The following is a 27,838-nucleotide window of genomic DNA, read 5'->3' as shown; positions in this document are numbered from 1 at the left end:
AAGAAAAGGAACGTAACGTGTAAGGTCCAGGCTCTCGGGTTCAAGGGGTTAATCGAAAAAGTTGCATTTTAACCCCTTGGGACCCGTGGCCTGGACCGTACATGTTACGTGAAAAAACTTAACGTGGACCGTACAAGTTAGATAATATTGTACTTAGTTTTTGTATCCGCAAATACAAACTTCATGTCAACAAGGGGTAGGTAATTATCCACACTTCCTGCAGAATCGACATAAATATGCGCTTTAGAAAGGCCAAATTTTCTAAAGAAAGTACACAACAGATCAAACTTGCAACTTGCATATGTATTACGAAAGGAAAAGACTGATCGCCACTCAATTTTCTCTCATTTGAAGATTCGCCGCGAAGCACGCAGAACTCACGCCGTCGCCGGTAATGGCGTTCCAGGCGAGGTGGCGGGAGCTCAAGAAAGCTGGCTGGCACTCGAAGAAACCGGCAGGCCTGTCGGTGGACTTCACTTATCTGAAGCCGAGCAAGACGAAGAAGGATATCCGGGGCGAGGACTATTTCGTCGGAGAGGAGGAGTTAATGACGTACCTGGACAGAATGGACATTGGTAGGCAAATGCAAGTGGTGTACATTTTTGATTTATTCTAACGCTGATGTGAGATTAGCTGCACTAGAGGCAAAGAAGACAGCGAGGCGAGAAGGGTCTGCGAATGCACAGAGAGCTGCAGAGAAGCGCGCAGCAAAAGCCATGACGACCACAAACGACGGTAACTATCATGTATTCGACAAGTTTTGAGATTAACTAATCGTGTATGTTGGTATTATCATGTACAACAGCAGTACTGCGAACACCGCCACCAGAGGTGCAGGAACCACAAGAAGCGTCTGCAGTAGTTCTGGCATCGCCACACATGACCATTTCTGATGCCACAGCTGGTTCGTGCACATCATGTTGCTGCTTGCCTTTGGTTCTGCTGGCCTAACTGTGAATATACTGTTGTAGATCAGTCACCTGAAAGGCAACGTAACCTTGCATCGGAGTTTGACGATATAGACAGCGGTAGTGAGCCATCGCATGACGCAGCAGAAGATGCCCAGGACTCAGAAGGTGATGATTTCACACCTGCAGTAAGCGCGGATGAGGAGTCAAACGGAGGCTCAGGAATTTGTGATGTTTCTACTGGAGGTTGGTCAAAGCTGTACATACACGTTTAAAAATTTATATAACTTGTATATTCAATGCTAGGTGTTCTTGCAGACGCTAATCTCGTCGAAGCTTCCGACGACCCCCGGGTGTTTGTAACCTTCGATTCTGATGCTGAAAAGACGATGGAGATGATGAGAGTGAGGATCATCTTGAGGATATTTCCGGAACTGATATTCAATTACCCGGTCCTCCCCAGCTACGTTTTGACGATGATTTGGTATCTGCTGTCGGTGGTATGGCGAATATCGCATCGGGTTCCATGTCAGACACATTTCTGAAGATGGTGGCGGACACAGGATGGTCCGACGTAGCGACCACAACACCATACGAATACTTGCAGCACCCGTATGAGCCTCGCCCTGCTACCGCTATGTATGATGACTATCCCAACCTGTACAAAGGAGCTTCAGGGCCCACAGACAAGGCAATTCGAGCTGCAGCTACCCCATCGGGTGCCTTCTTCTATTTCATGCAACCAGATCTCTGGGAACCTATCGCTGAGGAGACAAACACGTACTTCAGAGAGCATATTGAAGAAAGAGTGGATGGTCTACATGCGAAACAAGTTGTTCGTGAGCGGAAGAATACTGGCTACAAATCAAAGAGCAAAGAAAAGCTACGGAACGAGTTGGAGAGTTCCGCGGACATTACGCCCCGAGAACTTTGTGTATTTTTGGGTTTATTGATTGCAAGATCAATTGTACCCAACAAAGCGAAATTGGCGCATCACTGGAGGACTACGGACGAGGGGGCAATTCCACGAGGGTGTTTTGGTTTTTTCATGGCTCGAAATCGCTTCATGCATCTCTCGAGGAACCTTCATTTTAGCCGAAACGGGGACGAACGCGCTGCAACAGATAGGGCGTGGAAACTACGGCCGGTTATTGACGCTCTGCAGAACCGCTTCGCAGCAGGATACACGCCTCCATCAATCATGGCCTTCGATGAGGCTATGTTGCCTTTGAGATCAACGTTCAACCGAATGAGAGTGTATATGAAGGATAAGCCACACAAATGGGGAACGAAACTAATCATGCTGTGTTGTTCAGCGACTGCATATTGCATCCGGTATGTAGGACGTGCTCTTTGGCACGTCACTTTTTTTTGGTGGCTAAGTTGGCTTATCATGTACGGTACAAACTAAAATATTTACTTTGATGTACGATACAGGTTTGAAGTTTATTGTGGCAAAAAGGAGAGGGCTGGAGGAACAAGTTCTACGGACTACAAGTCCTGCCCTGCAGCCGTCGTGCGCAACCTCCGCGCGGTATTTGGCCCCACGGCTCCTGCAGACGGTTCCATGCGCCTCGTTGTGACAGACCGGTTCTACACTGCAGTGCCGCTCTCGGTTCAGCTGCTTACCATGGGTTTCTACTCTATCGGCACTGTGCGTACCGACCGCTGGGGGCTCAGCACTAAGTTGATACCAAAGAAGCAGAAGGGTGACAAAAAGAAGCCGCCTCAGATACCGAAGAACCGACCATCAAATATTGAGAGAGGCACGTACTCAGTCGCCAAAGCACTCCAAGTTCCTGACATGAAAGTTGTGCGTTGGTGGGATACACGATCGGTGCACATGCTAAGCACAGGTGGAAGTGTTGCGATTGACCGGATAATACGCCGTGAGAAGCTGACGGGCGAACAGCAAGAAGTGGCCTGCCCCCGTATTGTGAAGGATTACCAGACGTACATGGGAGGTGTCGACGTGCACGACCAGCTGCGTCTGCAAAGGTAAAGTGCATCAATATTGTACATCCAAGTTATGGATATATCTAATCGTGTATGATACATGTTGTAGATACTCGCTGCAGCTATGTATCAAGTACAAGAAATACTATAAGTCTCTATTTCTCGGACTCGTTGATCTTACCATTATCAATGTCTTCATTGTCTACAACGCCAGACAGACTAAGGCAAACAACCCGAAGTTGATTCACGTAAAGTTTTTGAAGCAACTACATCTAGAGTTGTGTCAGCTACGCGAGGAGGACTGGGCGACTTTGCACGACAACGCGTGCTTACAAGTGACATTAACCAAACCGATGCAGCGCACAAATTCTCGCCAAGCCGCACACCAACCTGTGCAAAATGACGAGTGGCGCAGTGGCAACAACCAGCAAGGGCGGAAGCGCCGTACGAGAGCGTGCAAGGTCTGCTCGCTCTTGAAGGGCACCGACAACGCGAGAGGTGGAGATTCGTCGGTATACTGTAGCGAGTGTAAGCTGCCCAACACGTCGAAGAGACCCATGGCTTGGCTAGTTTGTCTCTGTGAGAAGGTTCGTCACACGTACAACGGAGCTGCAATGTCTTGCTTCGACATCGGGCACAAGGCCTGGAGAAACGGAGCGCTGCTCCTAAAGAAGGCAGTGAAGCGCACGATCCGCGCACGTACACCGGGACGTCGCGAATGCTCGAACGAGGAGAAGGATGAGGCTGAGAGTGTCCAGTCGTCCGGAGATGAAACCACGACGAGCGGCTTGCATCAGGCAAAGCGGGCTCGCCGCGCTCCGGATGCTGCGATGACTGACTGATCAAAGGCGTCGATCGTAAATTGTTACTTAGGTTTTGTATGCCCTCAATATTACGATATTGAACTTGACTGCATATGTTCCATTGGTTTAGTTATGTACCAAGCTTGTTCAACCTATGCCCGCCTTACCAGTTCCTGTCACACATGCAGGTACCGGTTTTGTAGTCTACCATACACGTTAATTTGACTAAAGTGTATATCGCTCGTTTTCGGGCCTTCGACAAGATGAAGGTACAAGATAACAGGAGAGACAGTCTTCCAGGTTTAGGGTTTTAGTGCGGCTATGCACTATACATGTTAGCAAAACATAAAGGAATTTATATGAAAGCCCTTCCCCCCACATACACGTTTGAGAGACTAGGGATTCGGTTAAGTTTGCGACGAAACAGCTCGGGTCTCAAGGGGTTAAACGTTTGTAAACGGGGTTTTCAGTCTAAAACCTTTAGGTTTTCTCCAGCCTGCGTCAATGATGTCATGGATGAATATCATCACTTATCGGACCTCACTAAGGCTTATTATCAGTTTTAATGGCCAATCATATATTTATTTGCTTTGGATAACCAATCATATCCAGATAATGTGTCAGTCTTGGCCAATCAATCTGTCAAGGGTTAGGTTGGTCATCTAAACTCCACATCGGACGTATTAGGTCCGAGGGGCACGGAAAATATGTGTATCCCTTTACAAATATTATGATGTCGGCGTATCACACGCATATTTTCATTTTATCCGACCGGTGCAACCATATCGATACATGTACATGCGACTAAATTAGCGCTTTCTAAAAACGGTTAATCAGCTGCAATTTGTAGCAAGTAGTAAAGTCACCACTGGCAACACCAGCTCTACGGCGAGGGTTGACGGCAAAGTGGCGGATCGGCGTTATTTTATTAAGTAATTATTTTAATACGTACTACGTGTATTAATACATGCAACAGCCTCCGCGTATCAGTACCACCGCTAGTAGATACTACGTATTACGGAGCTGTACTTCAGTGCAGACTTCGTACAGGTACCAGTACATGAACATTTTGTTATTACCACAGTATTATCATGTACACATAAGCACCTCCTGTCGCTCCGCCTTGCCTTATACTCATCCTATATGCTGCACTTCCGGCTGGAGCAACGCCACGCTGCTCCGCACGCATCCTTCTTGCCTTTAGTAGTCGCATCCTTCTCCACGTCCCGCTCATTGACGTGCCTATGTCCCAACCGTGAGCTTCCACAACGATGCACCAGAGCTCCGTTCACACCGCATCCCTGCCAAGCAACGCGCCGACCACGTCCATCTTATCATCGTCACAGCGCCGCGTCGCTCTTCCAGCTCTTCATCGCCATCCACTCGCTTCCGCCATCGCTGCTGTCTCGGCTGCTGTTCCATCGCCACCCTTCCACTGTCGTCGCCGTCACCACACTTGGTCACCGCCACCCTTGCACCCGTCTCCACGCTCGCTCGCCGCCGCCTTTGCTGCCGCCGCACCCGCCGCCATCCGTCCACACGCAGGACTCTTTTTATTATAAGTTTTACCTTTGTGACCCACAACATATAAACATTAGATTTTATATATTTGTTTTGAGGGCTTTCATTACTATGTACCATACCTTTGGTACAGGTCCGATAAGGTCATCCGGTCCGATAAATTTTGGTATGGGGAAATAATCAACTACATTATTTTGTGAGCTGATCACGCGAGTGCGTGAGCTCGCGTTGGGTGCGGTAGTGGTGGGTCGGCTCGACGGGAAGACGGAGAATGAGCAAACTATCCTGAGCTATGTCTGCGGTGGTTAGTGGTTTCTCTTTCGAGTACGTCCGTTGGTTTCATTGCTTTGACTTCGAAAATCGCAGCTGTGGCGCGCCAATAACTCTCCATTTTCTCCAGCCTGCGTCAATGATGTCATGGGGAAATAATCAACTGCATTATTTTGTGAGCTGATCACGCGAGTGCGTGAGCTCGCGTTTCCCTATTTGGATCAGTGTGGACAAAGTTGGAGTTGGAGTTGGGTATGAGCGATGACATTCGCCGAGCAAGCTGTAGGGATGCAGCGTCGCGGTGACGAATGTAGATCTGATAAGCGTCCGACGACCACCGCTCATGCATTCGTATCGTATCTGCGTCGACACCAGCTGCATGCAGAGCCGTAGCGCCTCCTACTCGTAGAGAGTGTGTCGAGATATTGCTTGGATTCACGTCGCACGCCTTCGCGGGCCGATCGCAGGACTTTAGACATGGATTATGCTGACAGCACTCGCCCTGGACTGCTTGAGCATATGGGTTCATCGCCATAGATGTTGATTGCATTCGCATTTCGGAGTAGTAGTAGGGCCGCAAACACTAAACATACTGGTGGATGTCCGCTCTTTTCAAACGTTCTTGTAGTCGTGCGTCCATTTTGATCGGTCTCGCTACCGCGTAACGTTAGTGATACAGCACTTGCGCTTGCATATTGAGATGTGCTGTTGCCGTTTGCGTCTTTCACCGATACATCCGATACCTGAAGGCAATATCGATGACGTTTGGAGCTGACGCTCAGGTACTCTGCACCTCGGAGACAAAAGAAGAAGCCCAGCACCGCAGCCCCACAAATAATGCGGTGCTGGGCGATGGAGAGGTCGACAGCCCGGAATATGTGCTTGAGCATTTCTTGCGATACTGGGCTTCGTTCTTGTCGTGGAGGACTGAGCCTGCGCATTCCTTGAAGCACGAGTTCGTGTTGTGGGAGCAATCTGGGGATAAATCCGACTCGGAGTTGATGACACCATCCGATATGGCGGAGTTTAGCCCGAACTGTTTCAAATCGGCGAGGTGTCGAGTCCGCATTTGTTTGCCAGCTATCAACTGCGAACATAGTGAGTCGAATCGATTGGTCGTATGGGTCATGCGAGCTGAGCCAGGGTGACTTTCCTGCTCGAGCGCAGAAGGCACACCATTGGCGCCATGTCCCCAGGCATACGTTTCGTGATGTGTCTGCCAGAGATCGCCACTGGAGTTCGCCAATCCGCCTGTGTAGATTTTCCTGAACTTGCTCGGGATTTTCTGTTTAATCCAGCATAACAGTAAGTTAGTCCACTTCATGAGAGAGTTGCCATTCCAAGCCCGGGAACCAAGATCCGCTAAATAGCTGGTAGCCCCTGGAAGATGTTGGGACGATACGTGAATCTTGTACTGAGTTTCTACGCATGACAGGACACGCATCAATTCTTGACCCAAACTATTGTTGCTGTAGTGGCGGTCGATCCATGCTACGGCGGAGGAGTTATCAATTCAGCAGCGAATGTGCAGTGGTTGCTTCTGCTCCTCTGCAATGTGACTCCAATCCGGGCCCCACGTTATAGCCGCAAAAACGGCGCTCAGTGCTTTTCGTACGTTGATGCTGAATGAGGAGCCTTGGGGTTCAGGAGCTTTTGCTATCGCGGATCGTTCGGCTTTGTCGAATTGAACACGAATGTATTTTTTCGCTGCTGGGAAGAGTACGCATAGCCCCGAATCGCTGGCGTCCATGAAAAGATTAATCGATGGCTCGGAAGTGCCTGCCAGTATACTCGTCGGTATAGAATTCATCGCTCCATGCTGGAAAAGCGATAATATCCAAGTCAAATCATCACGAACAGAATCCGAAAGCAGTATCTTCGCGACTTTGATGCTTGCTTCCACGTAGTATGTAGCCGTTGGATGAAGGCACGAGATTGCTCTACAGCGTAGACCCACATGGCGAAGCGACCCAAGGAGCTTCTCTAGTTTCTTTTTCTGAATGAATTTGGCGTTTAAAGCCTCAGAAATTCTTGCGGCGGCCTTGGTGATCTTTGTAGTGGGCATGGAGACGGTCTTCCTGTCCGTGTTCCATACGAGTCCCAGTGCGCAAAGTTCGCTAGACCACGGCGAGAATTTTTTGTCGTTGATCGCGTATGGGCCGAGCGTGGCCATCATACTCAATTTGAGAGCGGTTAGCATCAGGCGGTTGGCGTCATCGATTTCCACTAGAAGATGATCATCTACCCAAACATACGAAAAGAATGGGTCTGTATCCGGGTCGGTTGGATCCATCAAATTTGGGCTCTCTCTCGATACCATGAAGGAAATTGCACCACCAAATTCCCCGTAATGTGCCGGCGACCCTGTCCAGCCGAAGGGTAGCGACAAATCTACTACGGCGGTATCGGCATTGCAGGAACCTGCGAAGTGGGCTGCCAAACTCGCAGCGACTGGGACGTTTCGGAATGCCCACTTCACATCACCTTTAATAATTTTGATGCGCTTTCCGGGGATAGCGAGTTGCAAGGTCTTCGATGCGTTGGGCAATATGACTAACTGGCGCAAAGTGAAGCGAGGGTAACTCTTCTTGTGTCGAGCGCGCGTTAACCGAGCTATCGTCGGGCCAGGAGAGGTCGTGAATTAGGCGAGCCTCGATGTGGGGATTGACCCCTGACTTTGGTACACATCCAAAGGGGCTAAATCGAAGTCTAGACCAGGCTAAGGCAACGTCCATCGTAACCATCATGTATGTCCCGGCCACTTGTCCTTCGCGAATGCTCCTGATAAACGCTGTTGGGTATTGGGAAGAACTTTTGTGGTTGCTGACTGGCATACTGTCGGCTTCCCGCGGGGATGTAAACGCGTGGGTTACCCCGTGTGTAGCCGTCTTTTAGCCGATAGCGGTAACCATGAAAAAGGATGTCAAGCCACATCGGATCGAGTACCTTGTTAGGACGCGAATCTGACTCAGATTCGTTACGCCATAGAGCTACAGCTTCTTGCAGTGACAGCTTCAGCGCTTTTACTACCTGAGAAAACCCGACAACAATATCGTGCTCCTCGGAAAGCTTTGACGCATCATCTGGACTAACAGTAGATAGCAATGCTTGAATCGAAACGCGGGCCTTTCGGAATTCTGAAGCGAGTCTGCCGATACGGGCAGATGCATGAGATCGCAGTCGGGTCTTCAGGATATTGCGGACATCGATAACGGTTAAAGATGTGATTGATGGCCCTCGGGACTGCGATACGGGAGCTGACGGCGAGACACTGGAGAGAGGATACGGGATAGCCTTTTTTGATGCGATTGTAGAGAGCGTATTCGAGTTGCGGTGACGTTCGGGTTTGACGGGCGGATGAGAGAATTTCGGGTACGACGGGCTCTGAGGTGGTACTGCGGTTCATTCGCACAACTCGGATCGAAGCCCACCCATATTTTTCGTGATATGCTCGCGTACAATCGGATCCAGCGTATCGGGAATGAAGTGTGCGTGGTTCGGGAACACGCACCGGTCATCGGATTTGGAAGCGCAGCCACTTGCCGATAAGTACTTCATGCACACGCTTTGTCGACCTTTACGTGGCAAAGCATCGATGACCTCACGGGGTGTTTTCCGCTTCGCACGAGTTGTATCGGGACGGCGGAACGAATCGCTTGGCTTTGCCGAATCGTTTGGTGGCCGCCGTAGAGCACTTGCCGCAGTCCACAAGGCAGCGAGACGCTCAGATTGGATGATATATAGCACACTTTGCAGATCTGGGTCTTGTAGAGACAGCTTTGATGTAATCGTGTAGCGGGTCGAGCTTCAAGCCGGGCGTCCTGCTCTGAAGCTGCGCGGTATTCTTCCATGATACTATCAAACCAGAATGTAAGCGTGGCAATATCTTGAGCACTCCAGTGACAAAAGGAACGTAATTCTTCAATGAACTCTCGTGCACAGCTAATCAGCCGGCACGTCCCATTGTCGAAGACTTCTTCGGCAAACACGTGAAGTACACTGAGGGCATTGGAGACATCATCCAATGATTGGGGTTTCGAGGCCGTCAGAAGCGAGACCGATGCTGCAAAGTTGTTCAAGTTGACCGACGCGTTTGCGTACCAAGCTCGGCGAGCTGCAAAATCATATCGTACAAAATGCATAACAGACAGACCGCGTCTGCCAAACTCGAAGTCGTACACCCTTGCGATAATTGCGGGATGAGGCTTGAACTTGGTTGCCCGGGAAGAAATCATGGCTTCAGCAAGGGTAGATGGAGACTTACCTGCGTGATTTGGTGATGCCAAGAGACGGTTTATTGCTTGTTGAGGCCTGGACGGGTTGAAGGCGTGCTTTGCAGGTCGTTTAGGCGTTGAGGACAGGTCAAGTAAGTCCAATGGACTTGTCAACCGACGGCGTTGTGAGTCGCGGTCTTCAGCTGGAGGCGCAGGTCGTTTCCCCGTTGTAGACTTGCACATAGTCAGACAAAAACGAACGAGTTCCGGATCATCGGCGATTGCTGCTTGAACCGTGGAGTGGGAAGCTTGTTCAACTTCCTGGTTGATCGTCTCTGGCTGGGCGTTTGGAACCGAATCGTCCATAGCGATCGATCGTGGCCCAGGTGCAGCTGGACAGCTACTATTACTGGGCTGGATAGCTTGTAGGATGGCATCGAGGTCGTCGTTTTCCGCCGAATCATCAACATCATCTCGCGTCAGAGGGAGGGGCGCCTAGGTTGGGTCGCTGTCTAGGCTCGTTCCAATGTTGTTATGTTGATTGTTTGGGAGCCGGCGACCTCCGTCAATGTAGTAGACATAATCGACGGCGTGACGTACTGAAACCAGAATCGCCTTCCCCGAAGTGTTGTTAATCCATCAAGAAGCTGTCGTGGCTTCCGGTTGCTGCCGGGTTCGAACTATTCCTTGAAGAATACGCGGGATAGATCTGGTTGCTCGTTGTCCATTTCTAGCAAGTATACGGTCAAGTATGAGTTCGAGATGCTGCAGCAGAGTTGCCACATCCAGGGTATCGGTAGACGGCCGAAAGTTTGCCATCAGGAAGCATATGACGGGAGCAACTTCGACAAGGTCAGCTATCGAAGACTCCACGATGTCAGAGGAGGTGCGAATGCTGGCCATACCTTCTCCGTACGACACCACCTGGCCATACGCATAAGTTCCGTTACTGATCCACACCACCGGATAACGAAGCCATGCACCCGGAGCTCCATTTGCAAATTCTGTTGGGTCGACCCGACGAGTGGAGAGTAGGGAAGTACGAACTTGGACGGACGTATGGGGGGCTTGCATCAGGCCCACAGTCGCTTGGGGTCCGTTAACTTCAATGACCGTTTTGTACATCGGCCTTGGTCCTGGTGAACTGCCGCTGATATCTTCAGGCATGAGCAGGACGTGCGTGACGGGAGTAGGCATCTTGTGCTGGAGAGAGTGGTCGGAGAAAGACTTGGGAGACTTGTCGGCTCGACGGGAAGACGGAGAATGAGCAAACTATCCTGAGCTATGTCTGCGGTGGTTAGTGGTTTCTCTTTCGAGTACGTCCGTTGGTTTCATTGCTTTGGCTTCGAGAATCGCAGCTTTGGCTCGCCAATAACTCCCCAGAAAATGGTAAAAGTTGAATTTTGTTAATAATGGAGCTTGGGGCGGCCCTTGAACCACTAGAATTCCCATACTGCTTCTCGCTGTCGAGGCATCATTGTTCAGTTCCAAAATGAAGTTTTCTGGTCAAGGCCCAAAAGAAATCGAAGCTGTTAGTCCAAGTTTTTTAACCAACTATATCGTCGTGTTACAACAAATTCTGATAATAACGCTTTTAGAAGCGTTTTTCCACAATCCTTGGGGGTCAAACGAACAAATACATTAATGAGAGCTTATGCAATGACCATCAGCTCGATCCGAAAAGGGACGAGGAGAGGCGGGTATTTCTTGACTGCTTGCTGCTTGTTCTCCAAATACGAAGTGAGAGAGCTCGCCACGAGCAGTGTATACCGATACCGTTTCGGTATACCGGTCCAAAAAAACTGGTGTGGAAAACACAATTCCCTTGCTTCGCTCTGCTTCGCTATGGAATACACCTTTTATTGTGCATTACGCACAAACTTGAATTTAACTGAGCTGTAAAGCAAACCTTTCAAAGCCTCCTCGTACTAAAATCAAGCAGTCATACAAGTGCTTTGCGTGATTGGCGGAGATTTGGCTCGCCAGAGATTGAACGCGACGCTATTTGAAGTAGAACGCAACATATCAGATATTTATAAAGAACGTTTTACTTCGGTAGTATTTATTATACGAGCTCTCTTGAGCTCTCTTGAGATCTCATACCGTAAAAAAAGTTCTAGAGTGATACAGACAAACATTTCTCTACAGAAAACAGGATAACGTTTTAGTGTCCAGCAAAAATTCAAAAACAGGCAACACAACAACTTCAGCAATTTGATGTCTGAAGTAGGAGATCTCGTATACAGTCTGATTAATTTCTCTATGGATATTATATCTAAACAGTGATCACAAGCGGGTGTTAAATCGATCTTTTCGCCATGAACGCACGGTTTACAGAATTATCACCATACGCCGGCGCTCGGTAATCATTAACTCGCATTTAGCAAACACCAGAGCGGTGTTTCCAGACAAACATGGAGTTCCGTGGTGTGTGGGGGATGGGGGGTCGTACAACGTACTAGCGGTACCCGTATTTCGTGTCTGTCGGCAGTGCCAGGTAGTGCCGACTCGGCACTACCTGGCCGATTCGGTTGTGAAACGTCAAAAGCGGGTGGCTCGATGATAGAGAGCCCTTCGCAATTCATGTGCAGCGTGGGCAGTAAACATTTTGTAAACACGGCGACGAGCCAAGTACTCAGACAAAAGCCTTCAACTTGCCGCATGCGCCATTGAGCAACAAAGACAACAAGGCAGTGCGCAGGCCTCTACTGTGATTGTATGTTGCCGTAGTTGCTGTTTGAAGCCTTTTGCGATAGGCTCTGCCAGGCATCCCACCACTGATGCGCTTCCTGACCTCGGGTCATCATCGCCAAATCCCGCGGTATCAAGTAATATTCTAATATTGTATATTCATTTGCTTATGTATTATCACAGCTCACTGTTTGCTCTCTAGAGCGGTCACTTCAACCTCTCTAATATCACCCTTTTTAACTATTGTCGTCAGGTCCACGTCTCGTTCGACGTAGCACATGCGCCATCGCCACCTCCCCCGCCATGCTGCACTCGATGCATTGCCATGTGCCCTCATTGCCAGACCTGAATTCGCTCTTCCAGACCAACAAGACTAACCTCAGCCATGGTGGCGATGCCCGTGCAGCCGCCGCGCCAGGCCGCGGAGCTGTCCGAAGAGGACCAGCTCAAGTTCCAAGAGATGGCCATGCAGCTGCTGGACCGCACACTGCGCGACCTGGACGAACACGACGTAGAACCGCGCTCACACGATAAGCAGGACCCGCGTCTCTGGAAGAAGATCCACCACAAGGATCACTTCACCACCTACACCCGCTGCGACGACGCGCCCGAAGCCGCGTACGTGGCGGCGGACGGTGGACGCAGCACCACGTCGCGCCCGTCCAAAGACGTAGTGCTGGGCATGGGCTACGTACAGTGTCCACTAAGTGAGCTCATGTACGGTGTCTTTATGGGCAACAGCCAAGCTATGGCACTGAAATCCGCCGTCGTGGACAAGAACATCGGCAACGGGGCCGTTCTTAAACAGCTCATGGGTCCGACCGAGGAAGACCCGTTCCGGTTTCTTGCTCTCAAGTGGATTGAGGTGCGTCCACCTCGAGGCGTGTCCGGAAAGCTTGTGGCCCCTAGAGAAGTCATGTTCTTAGGAGGTACGGGTACCTTGAGACGCCGTGACACGGGCGAGTTCATCGGCTACGAGGTGCACCACTCGATCGACCACCCCGCCTTCCTACCCGTCGACGGCCTGCGCCGTACACGCATCGTCATCGGCTCCATCTACCGCGAACGACCCAATGGAACGGTCGACTTGTTCATCAAGAGCTATAGTATGGAAGCCGACATGGGCAGCATCCTGGGGCCCCTAGCTATGGCCCACGCTGCTAAGTGCATCGAGCAGGTCTGGACTGTACCAGACTTCGCGTATGCTAAGAAACTGCGCTGGTGCATCGACCACCGCGTACACAGCAACAGCGTCAAGGCCTTTCACGCCAAACTGGCCAAGCGCTGCGCCTCGTGCGACAAGAGCGTGGCTAATAAGATCTGGCAATACCGAGCCGCGCACCGAGTGTGCAACTTGTGCAAGGCGCCGCTGTGTTCCAACTGCCGCGTCAAGAAAGATCTGTACGAGATCGACCCGTACTTTAGAGCACGCAAGTTCCCGATACGGATCTGCCCTCCGTGTCGCGAGTTCGTCAAGCAACTCGACGCCAAGGAGGTGCAACGACAGGAAATGCTGCGTCCACAACGCCCCGAGGTGCTCAACCCGCTCACACCCAGCACGTTGGACGCGCTGGCACGCAACTTCTCGCTGGACAACAGCTTCTGCACGGCGTCGGTAGAGAGCTTGTGCATGCTGGACTCACCGCGTGCACGCTCCGACAGTGTCATGACCGACTTGTTGAATTGAGAGACAAGAAAGTGAAACGTGCTTGTAAGGTTTTCGTTCCGAATTGTAATGCATTTATCGTTATCTGTGCTTCTTCCTATGCTCATCTGTGGGTCCGTTGTGGGGTATTGAGCGACTCGGAGGTCTCTAAAGTGAGTTGGTAGATGGACTCGGCCACCATGCGCAGCTCCACTATCTGCGACCAGATTTGTTCTCGACGCTCGCGGTCTGACAGCGGTACATTCTCCTTCTCTTCTTGGTGCTCGTCACTTTGTTCATCAATTTCAGGTTGAAGTTCCAAGCCGCGGAACGAGTCGATGGGTTGATCTGTAGTCGGTGACAGCACAGAGAGTGAGTATTCTTCTTCTGTTGGCAGCGTCGTATTGCTCGCACCTGTGTCGGTTGTCACACCTGTGCTGGCGAAGCTCTTGAAGCCGCCTTGGGAGCTTGCACAGCTACCATCCATCGAGAGCCACTTCGCCTCCACTTCCGCTCGCGCGACGTCCACAGCCGCGAGATTGTCGACTTGAAGGACACAGCGTTTGCAGATGAGCACGTCTTCTTGACGCAGCCACAGCTCCCCGTTCACCTCTTTAAGTGTCCGAGACACTCGACAGCGAGAGCAAGTGCTTTGATGACACAGCGCGCAGGAGATCGCACCGCTTAGCTTGGTCAGACGTTTGATACATGTGCCACACGTAGATACGTGTGCGTCCTCAGACTCCTGTCGGCGAGGTGGCCGACGTGTAGTGCTCATACTGTTAGTGTTGTTGCCGATTTGACTTAAGTTTGAGTAGCTAAGACTGTTGCTGGCGTGGGAGTGTTGACTGGGTCGATGCTTGTTGCGACGTCGGCCACATCCCCAGTCAGGCTGCTGGCGGAAGCACCACATGAGTTTCTTGAGGTTCGCACACTCTACAGAGTTCCAGGAGCTCATCAGACCTGTTGAAGCGGCGGTAAGAGCCACTGAGTCCAGCAGCTTCCCGTGCGCCTCTACATATCCCTTGACGTACACGTCGACTTTGGAATGTCTGCTTCCAAGTCCTGCGGGTACTTCCCTGAATATTGAGCAGCTTGAGATTCGACCGCGCGTCACTTCGACCCCAGAACGCGGCTCCATGTCACGATACTGAGGCAGATCCACCGAGTGGAGAAGCTGGTAGCCAATGCGCTCACCATTAGGTCGGGTTGTGATCCCTGTAGCTTCAATAAACACCAAGTCTCGAGGCTTCACGATGCCCTGGAGACCTGTCGGAGGGCCTTTCACGAACCATTTAATGCCAAGAAATCGGAACGGGTCAGCGTCGCAAGGCGCGTCGATGCAGGCTAGTACCGCGCCATTGATTAGTGCGTTCTTGACTACTGTTGCTTTCATTAACATGCTCTGTGCATCGGGCGAGGAGACGCCGTACATGACGTCGTCGAGCGTGCCTTCTACCCAACCTGCGGCCACGAGTAGCTTGGGCTCTGTCCACTCGTTGCTACGGAAGGCCATGGACACGCGGTCTGCTAGACTGGCCCGACTAGTTCGTGACGGCGGACCAGAAAGGTGGTCTGTAGATGCCAGAGAGCTCGGCGTCGGATAGCGCTCCTTATACACGGTGATGTGATCTCTGGTCTTCACGGGTTTCCATCGCCGTCGACTCATGGGCCGTTGTCTCGGATCGGCAGAGTAAATGTCATAATCCCGGAGTGTGTTTGAGAGCAATTGAGTTGCAAGCAGTCGGTATTTCTCCCGTTGATCAGTCGACAGCTCAACGGGAGGTAACGCGTCTGTCGTCCACGTCGTAGGACTGAAGCCCGCAGAAGCAACGTCGCTGGTCCGTCGTGTCATGTGGAATTTCGATGTGTGCTGGGCAGCAAAATGCAGAGTGATGGAGTGCAGCGAGTTTTCATAGCCAGACTAAGGTAGCTGATAGACTAAGGTAGTTGATGGAATAGTCACCTACCTACATGCCAGCATAAGTCCAGTCGTGGAGTGACCGTGAGTTGGCCTGCACAATAAGAGAGACCTGGACGTGCCACTTCCCGACACTCGCTTGTCTGCAATCTGGGATTTTCGTTCGAGAAGGAGTGCCTCACAGTTGTTTCTCCGACTCACTCACGTCAGTGTTGTCAAGTTTGGTAATAAGGTTTCTACATTAATAAGTAAAAAGCTATTAATAACTCGACTTTTTACGTTTCTACAAAATATTTACGTAAGCATTGTAAAAATGGACCTGCTTGAAGTTAGCGAGCTACTTCAAGCTTCGGATCTTTCGAATCCTAGCTCAACATTTAAGCCAGTTCTTCGTTCTCTTCCAACTCCACAAGACTTTCGCCGAAATTCATGATTGTTGTTCGCCCTCCAGCTAAATCCGGTCGCCCCCCAGGCGAACTTAGCGCGCTTTTCACACGTACTGGCGGGAAGGCAAACTCCGCCCTCTACTGGACGGTATGCAACCGGTGCCAGCAGCACCACATCGACCACCGTGGACCTGATCCGGAGCGGATCCGGGGACGGAGAGATTACTGGGAAAAACATCTTAGTCGATGCGTGCACTACGAAGGCGAGTTCGTTGGATTTAAGCGCCCTGGTGACGAGTCATCGACGCCTTCAAATAAGAAGCCAAAACAGGCGTCGAGTTTTACTGTAGCAGAGCGAGATACATTCTGGAGGCTCCTACTGGAGTTCCAGGCCGAAGCGCTTCTGCCTGACTCATTCGTGGGGCTCCGGTCAGCTCGCAACCTGCTTATGTGGCTGAATGCTAAGTGTGAAGGAGCATTTCCCGGTCGACATGTTTTCGGTAAAGATGTACTCGACAAGTACGCAGAAGCTTACGCTGGCGAACAACGTAAAGCGTTAGCATTAATTCAGCGAGTCTCGGGTGGTCGTGTTAATTTTCTCTCGGACGTTTGGCAAAATATTGCCAAGCAACACATTTTGGGGTGTCAACTTTCACTATTTGGCGATGTGATGACTTATGCGCTACGTCCCACCGGATCGGAGCATCATGCATTGGTAATTGCAAAGCAACTTGAAGAGATTTTGGTAGAATTACTTGATGGAGGCTGGAATGTCGGAGCAGTTTTTACTGATAACGCGGGTCAGTGTGGTCGAGCTAGACGGATTCTTGCGTTACGATGGCCTGGCATTACTTTCATGCGATGTTTCGCCCACGACATCAATAATCTGGTAAAAGCAGTGCTAAAACGAGTTTTTAGAGATGTTTCAGAGCAGGCCGCAGCTGCAGTGAGGTTCCTGAATGCTTCATCTGAGAAATGGCTTGTCCGCGCTGATAGGGCAATGATTGCGCGATACGGCAAGTCTCCAGCTCCGGCGCTGTTCTCGCTGTGTCTAACAAGATGGAATTCCATGCAAAAATGTTTTGCATCACTATTACGAGTTAAATCGGCCCTTGAAGATTTCTCGTTTGCATATAGAAACGATACCGAGTTCCCTGACAAACTTCGGGTTCTGGGGAAACAACAGTTTTGGCGGGATCTACAGGATGCGGAAAAAGTTGTGCGCCCCCTCTGTATTGCGTCTTTTCGATTGCAGCGCGATGAAAACACCCTAGCAGACGTTGTGAAATCATTTGGAGACATCTTTAAGGGGTTTGCTGCTAGTGATTACTCAGACAAGCTTGTAGAATGTGTGGAAGAGCGCTGGGCTTCGTGTGAGCAGCCTCTTTTTATCTTGGGATATTTTCTTCATCCTGTTTTTGTGGAAGAAGCTCGTCGTACGCCATCTACAAGACTGACCAGGGAGCATGACGTATGTGAATCTGCGCTGTACTATCACCGTCGCTACATAGATGAGGATGTCACGGGCTTGCGAGGGGAAATGTCTGCGTGGATAATAGGTCAGTACGGCAACACAACCCCGGCGGATTTTAGTGGCTCTATCATGCAATACTGGACGTATCAGCAAAGGAATAACCCGTGTGATAAGCTACCGGTGCTAGCGCTGACTATCTTGTCAATTGCTGTGAACACCGCCACCTGCGAACGGCTCTTCAGTGAGCTTGGTCTTATTCACTCTCCACGGCGCAACCAGACGCGTGTTGAAAAAACACTCAAGCAGCAGATTGTCAGACAACATGTCCGAAGCAAAAACCGAGAGAAAAATACAAAAGGTGTTGCTACAGTCAAAGATAAAGCAACTGCACCACTTGATCCGACCGAGCTTCCCTACCACTTCCTCTCCTGAGCGATGTGATAGTGTTGGTGATCATGCCGACACACAATGTATAGCTCCCAGCCTATTTGAAAACGTCACACCAGGACGAAATTTGGCTAACGAAGCGGTCGAAGTTGATGAGACAGCCGAGATGCAGTCCTCTAACTTGTATACTACGCCACGTCATCGAACTCCATCAAGCGCTGATCGCACACGACGTGGCAGCTCCGTTCGACAGTCTGGTCGAGCAAGAAGAAGTGAAGATGCTAGGCAACGAGGAAGCCATGCAAGCTCACATGCAAGTCGCTTGCTTTACTGCGGAGCTGGAAATCTGCCCGTGCTCCAATCACCACACGAAATAGCATCTTCTCCAACACCTTCAGTAACCCGAGACCTTCACGACACCTTCGCTTTAGCAGGAGATAGCGATGGGGCCAACGACAATTCTGGTGAAGATGGCGGTGACATAGACGGCGACGAGGGTTGCATTGCTGCATGGGAGAACGCCATTCCTGACTCACCCGTCGCAAATGACGCACAAGCCCCTCCCGACTCATTAAGCACAGCAGACCTCGGCACTTTCGAAGATATTATTCCGCTCCCCGATCGCACAGAACTACCGACTGAGAATGTCCCCAACTACCCCCAAGAACGAACACTGCGTGGAATCAGGGCTCGGAAAGTAAAACTGCAGATTCTGTTTCCCATCGTCACTGAAGTTGAGAGAGTACAGCTATAGCAGAGATGCGTAAATCCACTGGTATTCGCTCCATTAACCTGAATCAAATATGGCGTCAATTGATTTTGGTCTTAGTATAAGCTCTCTACTGAGTCTTTTTCTCCAGTGAGATGGATTTCGGTATGCAATGGCGCAGAGATCGCTCACCTTCGACCTCGCGTAACTTGACGCGAGTCTGACGCAGAGATCGCTCACCTTCGACCTCGCATAACTTGACGTGAGTCAGCAACTCGTCCACCGAAGACGCGTCACAAGCGCGGTCCAGCACCTCCAGGTCCACTAGCTGTCCGAATTTCAGTCGCATGAGCTGCTCGCTGCGGTCCTGAGCTCTTGCAATGGCTTCTTGCTGCTGACGCTTCTCCATAGCAAGCACGTTCTGCTGCTTGTGGAGGTCTCGGAACTGTTGACGCAGCTTCTTATTCTCTGCTTGCAGCGACTCATACGCTCAGACAACGCAGAGAAGGCGCGAGTGGTGAACACAAGGCAGCCAGCAGCTTGAGCAGGTAGCGTACAGTTCTGCTGAGTCGGAGACGGGGCTTCAAGACAACATAGTTGCCGCGTACTGAGCGGCACCACGACGTCTAGCGCAACTGCTTTTCACTCTGGAACTGCTGCGTATCCTGCTCCGTCATAGCCAGCTCCTTGTCAATCGCACGTTGCTTGGCTGTCTGACGCTCTCCGGCCTTCCGAAGCTCTTCGATCGCCTTGTTCAGCTCCCCCATGGCGTCGTCTACATCGGCACGCTTCTCACGCAGGGCCAGCACCTTCTCGTACAGAGTCAAGTCGCATCCAGACGGACAGGCATCCTCTTCTTCTTCGGCATCGTCGTCGTCATCTTCGTCATAGTCTTCGGCTTCGTCCTCTTCTTCTTCGTCGTCGTCTTCTTGCTCCTCGCCGTCTCTCGCACTGTCAGGCTCTTTCTCTTCTTCCTTGCCACCGCAGCTGGTTTCTTCTTGGCTCGCTTGATCTTGCTCTTAAACAGCTCCTGCAGCGCCGCAAAGCTCGGGCGAGGTGTAACACTTGACCCCGTGCCGCCGCTCACAAGCGTCAGGAGCTCTGCTTGAGCAGCCTTCTCCTGTCGCGCCCATTCATCCAGATCGCGTTTCTTGATCGTCAGCAGGTCTTGGACATCGCGCAGGTCCGCCACTAGCCGATTGCCGTTGAATCACTAATAGTGATATACTATGGAAGGGGCAAAGCAACTCATTTTACTTAATAAAATGATTTTTACATTATTACCATCCCTTTTTAAGTTAATAAAGTATAAATATGTTAATTAAACAACACTGCTCACGTCAATGCTCGCGACAGGGTGGCCTTTTTCCCGAGGCACTGACCCCTTCTGAAATGCACTCGCCAATTCTTTAGCAGAATGGCTACTTCTGAACTTTGGACGATTACAATCTAGCTTTGAACTTTGCACCCGCACGACCGCGACACTAGATGCAGGGTGCAGCTCACCACCGTCATCGACTCTTGTTCGACAATCGATCAAGTTGCTGTTTTGGCTTCCCGGCTTGGGTGCTCGTCTTGACACATGCAGCTGCAGCACGTGAACACTCTGGGTATGGCAGGTGAGTCTTGAGGATGTCTTAATGCTGAATTTAAACAACGAGCCCCGATATCTGAATTATTATAGAAGTTTTTATTATTTAGCATTATTTTAAATTAATTAACCAGTCGCACATACGAATCGCCTTCAGCAATCAACACTTGCCTTTCCGAGCGGACAGAAGCTCGGGCCACAGCATGAGTCCGTGGTTTGCTTGGCAATCTGGTACGTGCTCTCCACGGCGAGCCGCAGCTCTGTCATTTGGTGCCAGAGCTGTCGGCGCTCTTGTTGGTTTTCCGTAAACTCGGGTGTTTTGGCCCAATCGTCCTCGTCGTCTTCCTCCACCCGGGCGCGGAGATCACTCTCCTTGGCAGACGACGCCCAGCTATACGCCAGCGGGTTGATCGGCGAGCTCGTGCTCAAGGAAGCTACTGTCGTCGAGCGTTGGGAAAGTGCACCCAACTGACAGTCAGTGAGTGTCGAGGACTCGCCAAACAGCACCGGCCTGAACTCAGCGTTGCTCTTTTTGTGGCGTCTAAACCAGCGAGACTTGATCCGGCGCTCGCTTCGAGCGTTCGTGGTAGTCGAGGGCGCGATGCTCTTTGCACTTAGCTCAATATTAAACTGCGAACGTGAAGTTGTAGATCCACTTAAGGGCGTTGTAGGCTTTGTACCTCGAGCTTCAACAGACTGCTTCGGCTGCCAGCGGTAGCGGCCTTCGCGGATCTCGTGCTGTGCGATATGACGCACGGGCTGGAGACGCACTCTGGCCACGCATGAGCGGCAGATGATGCTTTCTCGCCGCTCGAGCGTGAGTTCGCACGTAACAAAGGCTAGCTTCTTGGTAACGCGGCATTTGGAGCACATCGGTACTTGGCAAAGAGAGCACAACCCGACACTAGTTACTCTCTTTATCTTGCGACCGCAGGTGCCTCCGCAACGATCATTGGGGCTGGCCAGACTGAGGTTACGCAAGTGGACACCACTTGGGCCGTCGAAGCTGTGTGAGCGTACCGGTGTTCGAGCGTCAGGGCCCCGAACACGAGCAGCAGCTTCGTGTCTCCAGGTCACGAGGTGCGGGTTCTCGACGAACCACATGAGTTTCTTGACATGGCTACACTCGACAGCGTTCCAGGAACTCAGAAATCCCGTCGACGCAGCTTTGAGCGCCAGCGAGTCCAGCAGTTTGCCGTGCTGCTCCACGTAGCCTCGCACGTACACCTCTACCTGTTTCCCGTCTCGAGTCTCTTTAAAGATTGTGCAACTGGAGATTCGACCACGCGTCAATGAACGCTCCGGTAGAGCTCCGTAGCCATCCAAGTCTACTGAATGCAGTAGTTGGTATCCGATACGTTCGCCATTTGAGCGAGTAAAAGTGCCTGTAGACTCGACGAACACCACGTCTCGAGGCTGTACGAAGCCCCGTAGTGTGGCAGGTGGTCCTTTGACTTTGACGAACCACTTGACTCCTAGAAACCGGTAGGGCTCGTCAGGCGTAGGTCCGTCAATCTGTGCCAGCACGGCGCCGTCAATCAGAGAGCTCCGCACAATAGCAGCCTTAAGGAGCATAGACTCTGCGTCGGGTGTCACGACCCCGTACATGACATCGTCGAGCGAGCCGACGATGGAGCCGACACCGACAAGCAGCTTTGGCAGCTGCCATTCATCCTCGGCCAGGCGCTGGTGCTCAGGTGTGTCAAAACTCGTGCCCGTGAAGATCTTTTGCGGATCTCGCTCTTTGAAGATGGTGAGGTTGTCGCGGGTTTTGACGGTCTTCCAACGCTTGTGCTTGGCTAAGCTCCGCTCGTCCTCGGGCTGGTGGCTTAATGTGTTGAAGTGTGCCAGCGTCTCGCGCACCAAACCGCGTGCCAAGTGAAGGAACTGCGACTCTTGCTCAATTGACGGTGTCAATGGCGGAAATACGCTCTTGCTCCACTTGCTCTTCATGGTGGAAAGTCGTTGCCTTAACGTATTGACGGAATTGCGGACTACGCGCGCAAGTTGCAAAATGAACCAAAGATCCAGGAAAAGTCAAACGTGAGCATGGGCAGACTGGTCGAGACCATTGTGGCAAGTTGCTGCACCACGGTCTTTGCTAATCGCACACTTTGCGTGGGTGGCAATGCCACCCACCTATCTCGAAATGCCACCGTGGCATTGGAATTCAAGGTCTTTCGGTTCAGACAACCGTGCACGGCGATCAGTTTACGTGTTTCGAGCATTAGGCTCGTCTCGCTGAAGCCACCTACACTTCCAACTCCAGCGCGACCCAACTGTTATTTTTTTGCAACCAGAGATGGCATGGGTCGACTCGATCTGGTGCTATCCGGATACCAACTATTTCAAGGCAAACCAAGGCCAAGTACATGTAATTGCTCAGCTGCTGCTCATGTAGATACGTTAATCGGCTCCTCTCAGGCTTTAAGGCCATAGTTCGCAGTTCAGCGACAAGGGCAACTCGCTGACCAGCGGACTAAGAAGCCGATCTCAGCAGAGTTCACTTTCTTTAGTGCGGGAAATGGCGTCAGCTCCGGAAGTACTAGCTACCAATGCTACCGGGCCGGTATCACTTACCTTCACGCCCCAACAAAATTTGTCCTGAAAAAGGGGACGGACTAAAATGCAAGCCTCAAGTTCTGAGTATAACATTCTGATAGCCAAATACGAGCCTAAGTACGAATCGCGATTAAAGCCCCTTCTAAGCTACAGAATGCTTAAAACTGAAAAAGTTGTGGTCGCCCAAAAAATTATCGCCATTTATGGGACCTCGAAATGATGATACATGTACATTTAGGAGTGCTGTGAGCTCAATATGTTTTTAATTTTGAGATTCAAGTGTTATTTAAGAGCCCTTGTTGTAAAAGCAATTGAATAAGGGTAGCTTACAGTTTTATGATGGATGTTTGCACCAAGTGTCACAGCTCTGGTTATTAATAGGTGCGAAAATCAATTGGCCTCGTTTATCTCGCTCTAAATGGTTCGTAAGTATCATTTTGTTTGACGCTGTCTCATACATGTTCATGTATATATTTATGAATAGACGACTTTAAATAAATTAATTTGTTTATTTGACTATGCTATCAAATTTGACGACTTATGTCCTAAATTAAGGACAAACACTCCCCGGGAAGTCATTCCAGACACCTTACGGCACAACGGTTCATGGCTGGTGCTGGTTCTAGCCCAGAACCTCTGGGTCTGGTGGATATTGAAGTACGCCGTCTTCTGATAACACGCTTTTTGCAGAAGTAGAGTTATTGTGGATTGTGATTGGCTTAATCCATCAATTATTATGTTACTTTATAGTTGGTTATAGGCTTCCCAACGTTTGGTATCTAACGATACTTAAACGGTACTAACAGCTACGTTATCGTTAGGGTTTCCGACCGTGTTCAACAATTGTCAACCACACGCTTCTCTGACCCACCAAGACTGGTGCGCTGCTGCAAGAAATGACATCAAAACTGCACAACTATGGTCGGAGCGGCCAAACCATTTTCGCTTTGACGCACTACAGCATTCTACCATTCTGGTACAGACGTAGCCGAGCTGCTTTGAAAGCCGACGCAACAAGTCTGGTTACACGAAGAGCTAGAGCAGCGTCTTTACAAACGCCTCTGCATTCTCCTCAAGAGACTCCTCTTGACACTCCTGCCTAGACACTACGTCGTCCTCGTCCAACGCTATCCAGATCCAGCGCCTCAGCATTAACAAGTAGAGCAACACCGCTGCGGCGTCCCCCCCACCCCAGCTTCGCATCTCTCGTGTGCATGTACAAGTACTGTGACCGGCCCTCGCTTCGAGGAGCTAGGTCAAGGAGGGTCTGCGAGTCAGCAACCCCCTGCGAGTCAAAGTACCGCTTAAGACGTCCGACATAGAACGTCGGGTGCGTCGTCATTGACTTTGGAAGGTCGATGGTGTACGACGCACCATGTCTGGCCAGGACTGCAAAAGGTCCGATGAAGCGGTGCTTCAGCTTGTTGCTGCCGACAGAGCTGACAGTGTCAAGAGGTAGATTCCTCGCGTCTAGCAACACTAAGTCCCCAACCCCAAATATACTTAAGTTTCCTCTTCCACGTTTGTCTGAGTACTCCTTTTGTTTATCTTGGGCCGCTGCCATGGCATCGCGGACCCTGCTGACAATGCTCAGCTTGGTATCCATAAAGGATTCCACCTGTTTCCGCAGCGTACTGGTCTCACATTCGAGACCTGGGAGGAAAGGGCTTTCCGAGCCTCTCCCCCACTTAGAATAGAGCAGTCAGTGTCTCCTCGAAGAGTGAGAGGCACTCTGGGGTGGCGGAAGCCGTTCAAGTAGAACGGCGTGAACCCCGTGGACGGGTGCACCGCGTTGTTGAGCGCAAACTCAACAACTGGAAGCTGCGTCGACCACGTACGTGGTGCTGTCGCGCACACACTGCGCAAAGTGTCCTCGAGCACTCGATTGACACGTTCTGTTTGGCCGTATGTCTGCGGATGGTCCGCAGTGGACATCTGCAGACGAGTTCCCAGTAAAGGGAACAGCGTTTTCCAAAACGCAGCAGTGAACCGCGGGTCTCGGTCCGAGACAATCGTCTCCGGGAGACCGTGATAGCGGAACACGCCATCGACGAACAACCTTGCGGTTTGTTCGCCCGTAACAGAGACGGGAACTGGAGCAAGATGTACCATCTTGCTCAGCCGACACACGAACACCAAAATTCCGGTGTTGCCGTGTCCGTCGGCGGGAAGCCCAAAGATGAAGTCAAGACTCATCGACTTCCAACAGTCAGCCGGTACGGGCAGGCTCTGTAGTGGAGCCGAAGAGTGGCCCTGCGGGTTTGACCCGCTGACATGTTTCGCATGTCTTAACGTACCCGGGCGACGCACTGGTACATGTGGGCCCACCAGAAGGACTGGAAGACCGACAGAAAGTTCTTCTCGCGGCCCAAGTGGCCGCTGGAGGGCGCGTCATGCGCCTCCGCGAGGATATCGAACTTCAGATCCTCGTCGTTGGGTACGACCACCCGTGGAGGATCAGTGGGCTCCACCCGGTAATAGAGGACACCCTCTTTAAACTCATATCGGTGGAGCCGTGAGCGCTGTCGCGACGAGAGCCAGTCGGACTTCGCGCTCGTTCCGGCCATAAGGAACTTGACGATAGGCGCGACAGCCTCATCGTCCCGATACGCCATGCGTATCAAATCATACCGATCCGTTGTCACCCGCGTGATGTGGACCAACTCATAGTCAGGACGCCGAGAGAGGGCGTCCGCAATCACGTTGAGCTTGCCCGGCTTGTATTCGACGCGGAAGTTATGTTCCGCGAAGAAGGACGGCCACCTCGCCATCCTTTGGGAGAGGTGAGGCGAGTTAGTCGCCGTCCTCAAGGACGCGTGGTCTGTGTAGATCACAAAGAGCCTAGAGCCCAGAAGGTGAACACGAAACTTCACAAGGGTAAATTTCATTGCCAGGAGCTCCTTGTCGTGGACAGGGTAGTTCCGCTCGGCGGCTTAGAGCTGCCTGGACTGGAACGAGACGACTCGTTCGTGTCCAGCCGTGTCGGCCTGCAGTAATGCACATCCGATGGCGTAATCGGAGGCATCGCAGACGACGCTAAACGGCTTCGTCTCGTCCGGCAGGGCCAGGACAAGGACCTCTTGGAGACTGGCCTTGATGCTGTCAAAGGCACCCTGGTGCTCCTACTCCCAGCGCCAGTCGACGTCTTTCTGAAGGAGGCCCGACAAGGGCTTAGCGAATCCCGCGTATCCTGCGCTTTACTTGTGAAGGTAGTTGGCCAAGCCCAACCACTTTCGAAGATCCTTCTGGGATCGGGGCGTCGGCCATGCTGCTATGGCCTTGACCTTGTCTGGGTCAGCCCGAACGCCCACGTTGCTTACGAAGCAACCGAGACCTTTAATCTCTGGTGACGTGAAAACGCACTTGTCGATGTTGGCGTAGAGCTTGTTCGCTCGCATTACGTCCAACACTCGACGGAGGTGTCCTAGGTGCACCTCCATGGCCGTCTTGCCTCCTTCGGCACGGCTATAAACGAATTTGTCGTCGAAGTACGTCTGTACGAAGGTACGCAAAGGGCGGAACAATTGCGTCACCAGGCGATTGAGCGTCGCCGGGGCGTTAGACAAGCCCTGCGGCATGACGAGCCACTCCCAAAGCATGCCGCTTGGAGTGCTTACCGCGGTGAGCGGGATGTCGCTCTCTCGCATCAGGATTTAATAGTATCCGTCTACCAAAATCTGCGCACTGTACAGTACGCTCCCGGCCATGTTGTTCAACAACACATCCTTTTGCGGGATTGGTGTTTGGGCCGCCACCGTTGCGTTGTTCAGCTTGTTATAAGCGTGAGCCAGACGCCACTTTCCGTTCGGCTTACGAACGCAGAAAGTCGGCGTCGAGTGCGGGGAGTTCGACTCCCGCACCATGCCTGCCTTCGCTTTCGCGGCGAAGAAGGCATCAATGACCTCGCTCTGTTCGCGCGGGAGAGGCCATTGCCTCGTGACACAATACTTTGTGCCGGGCACGAGATCAATATCGTGCCGTACGCCTAGATCCGGTGGGAGTTGGGTCGGTGGGTGTTTGTTCCCCACGTCCGCATACTCCTTCACCAAAGGATACACCGGATCCTTGGGGTTCTTAAGAATCTCAGAACCCAAGCGCGTCTGACGCTGCTTGTTCAGGTCTTCCAGGACGTTCTCGTCCAAAACAGAGGAGGAGTTCAGCTCCTCCCGAGTGGTCTCAGTTCTCATGAGTACCATCTCAGCAATCTCTCCAGCCTTGAGGTTGGTCAGGAAAGCCTCAGTCGTCATTTCCTCGAGGTGCAGTATCTCGGCAACCTCTGGCAACGGTTCCAAGTGGACACCAGATGCCTTGACGGGTAAACCGGTCTCGCCATCGAAGATGTGATAACACTCTTCCACCGGCCTTGTCGGAGGAGCCCGGGCCCTGGACTCCGAGTCGCTTGAAGCAACGTCGATCGTAACGAAGTTCGGATCCGACTTGAGGCGGCGGCGGCGTCGTTGACGACGGCGACCGTGACGTCGGGCTTTGCTGCCCACGTCTAGGGATGTCGGCGCTACGACATCCGAGGCACTCGTGGCCTCGTGTGGTACTGTGGTACCCACACAGGAAGCGTGTTCGACGCCTTCCTCTTCAGTTAAGGTCTGGGCGACCGCGTGTGGCACTGTGTTACCCACACAGGAAGCGTATCCGACATCGTCCTCTTCAGTTAGGGTCTGGGCGACCGTGAGTGGAGCTCTGTTACCCCCTCTGAACACGCTGTTCTCAGTGTTCGTGACAGCTGCAGCTGTCGTGCGGAACTAATGTTCCCGCCTGTGGACCTAAGTTACCCACTTGGCCAGC

At 51.6% G+C, this 27,838-nt stretch overlaps 3 protein-coding genes across 3 annotated transcripts; 1 reads left to right on the top strand and 2 right to left on the bottom strand.

Annotated features, from left to right (window-relative positions):
* Window positions 1-12,715: 12,715 nt before the first annotated feature.
* Window positions 12,716-14,119, top strand: PITG_04928 (uncharacterized protein; the record flags this gene model as incomplete). The annotated part of the gene is made up of 1 exon (XM_002905584.1): window positions 12,716-14,119. The coding sequence occupies one exon, from the start codon at window positions 12,749-12,751 to the stop codon at window positions 14,048-14,050; it is 1,302 nt and encodes a 433-aa protein (XP_002905630.1).
* A 13-nt stretch (window positions 14,120-14,132) lies between these two features.
* On the bottom strand, window positions 14,133-15,863 carry PITG_04927 (uncharacterized protein; the record flags this gene model as incomplete). The annotated part of the gene is made up of 4 exons (XM_002905583.1): window positions 14,133-14,456; window positions 14,517-14,696; window positions 14,774-14,781; window positions 14,879-15,863. 4 exons carry the CDS (start codon window positions 15,861-15,863, stop codon window positions 14,133-14,135), a joined length of 1,497 nt encoding a protein of 498 aa, XP_002905629.1.
* Window positions 15,864-20,629: 4,766 nt separating this feature from the next.
* Window positions 20,630-22,429, bottom strand: PITG_04926 (uncharacterized protein; the record flags this gene model as incomplete). The annotated part of the gene is made up of 2 exons (XM_002905582.1): window positions 20,630-21,031; window positions 21,170-22,429. The coding sequence occupies 2 exons, from the start codon at window positions 22,427-22,429 to the stop codon at window positions 20,630-20,632; spliced, it is 1,662 nt and encodes a 553-aa protein (XP_002905628.1).
* Between the last annotated feature and the right edge of the window lie 5,409 nt (window positions 22,430-27,838).

Source organism: Phytophthora infestans, genomic scaffold (assembly GCF_000142945.1).
Source record: "Phytophthora infestans T30-4 supercont1.6 genomic scaffold, whole genome shotgun sequence".
NCBI lineage: Eukaryota > Oomycota > Peronosporomycetes > Peronosporales > Peronosporaceae > Phytophthora > Phytophthora infestans.
Note: the sequence above shows the minus strand (reverse complement) of the source record. Positions and strands in the feature narration are given on the sequence as shown.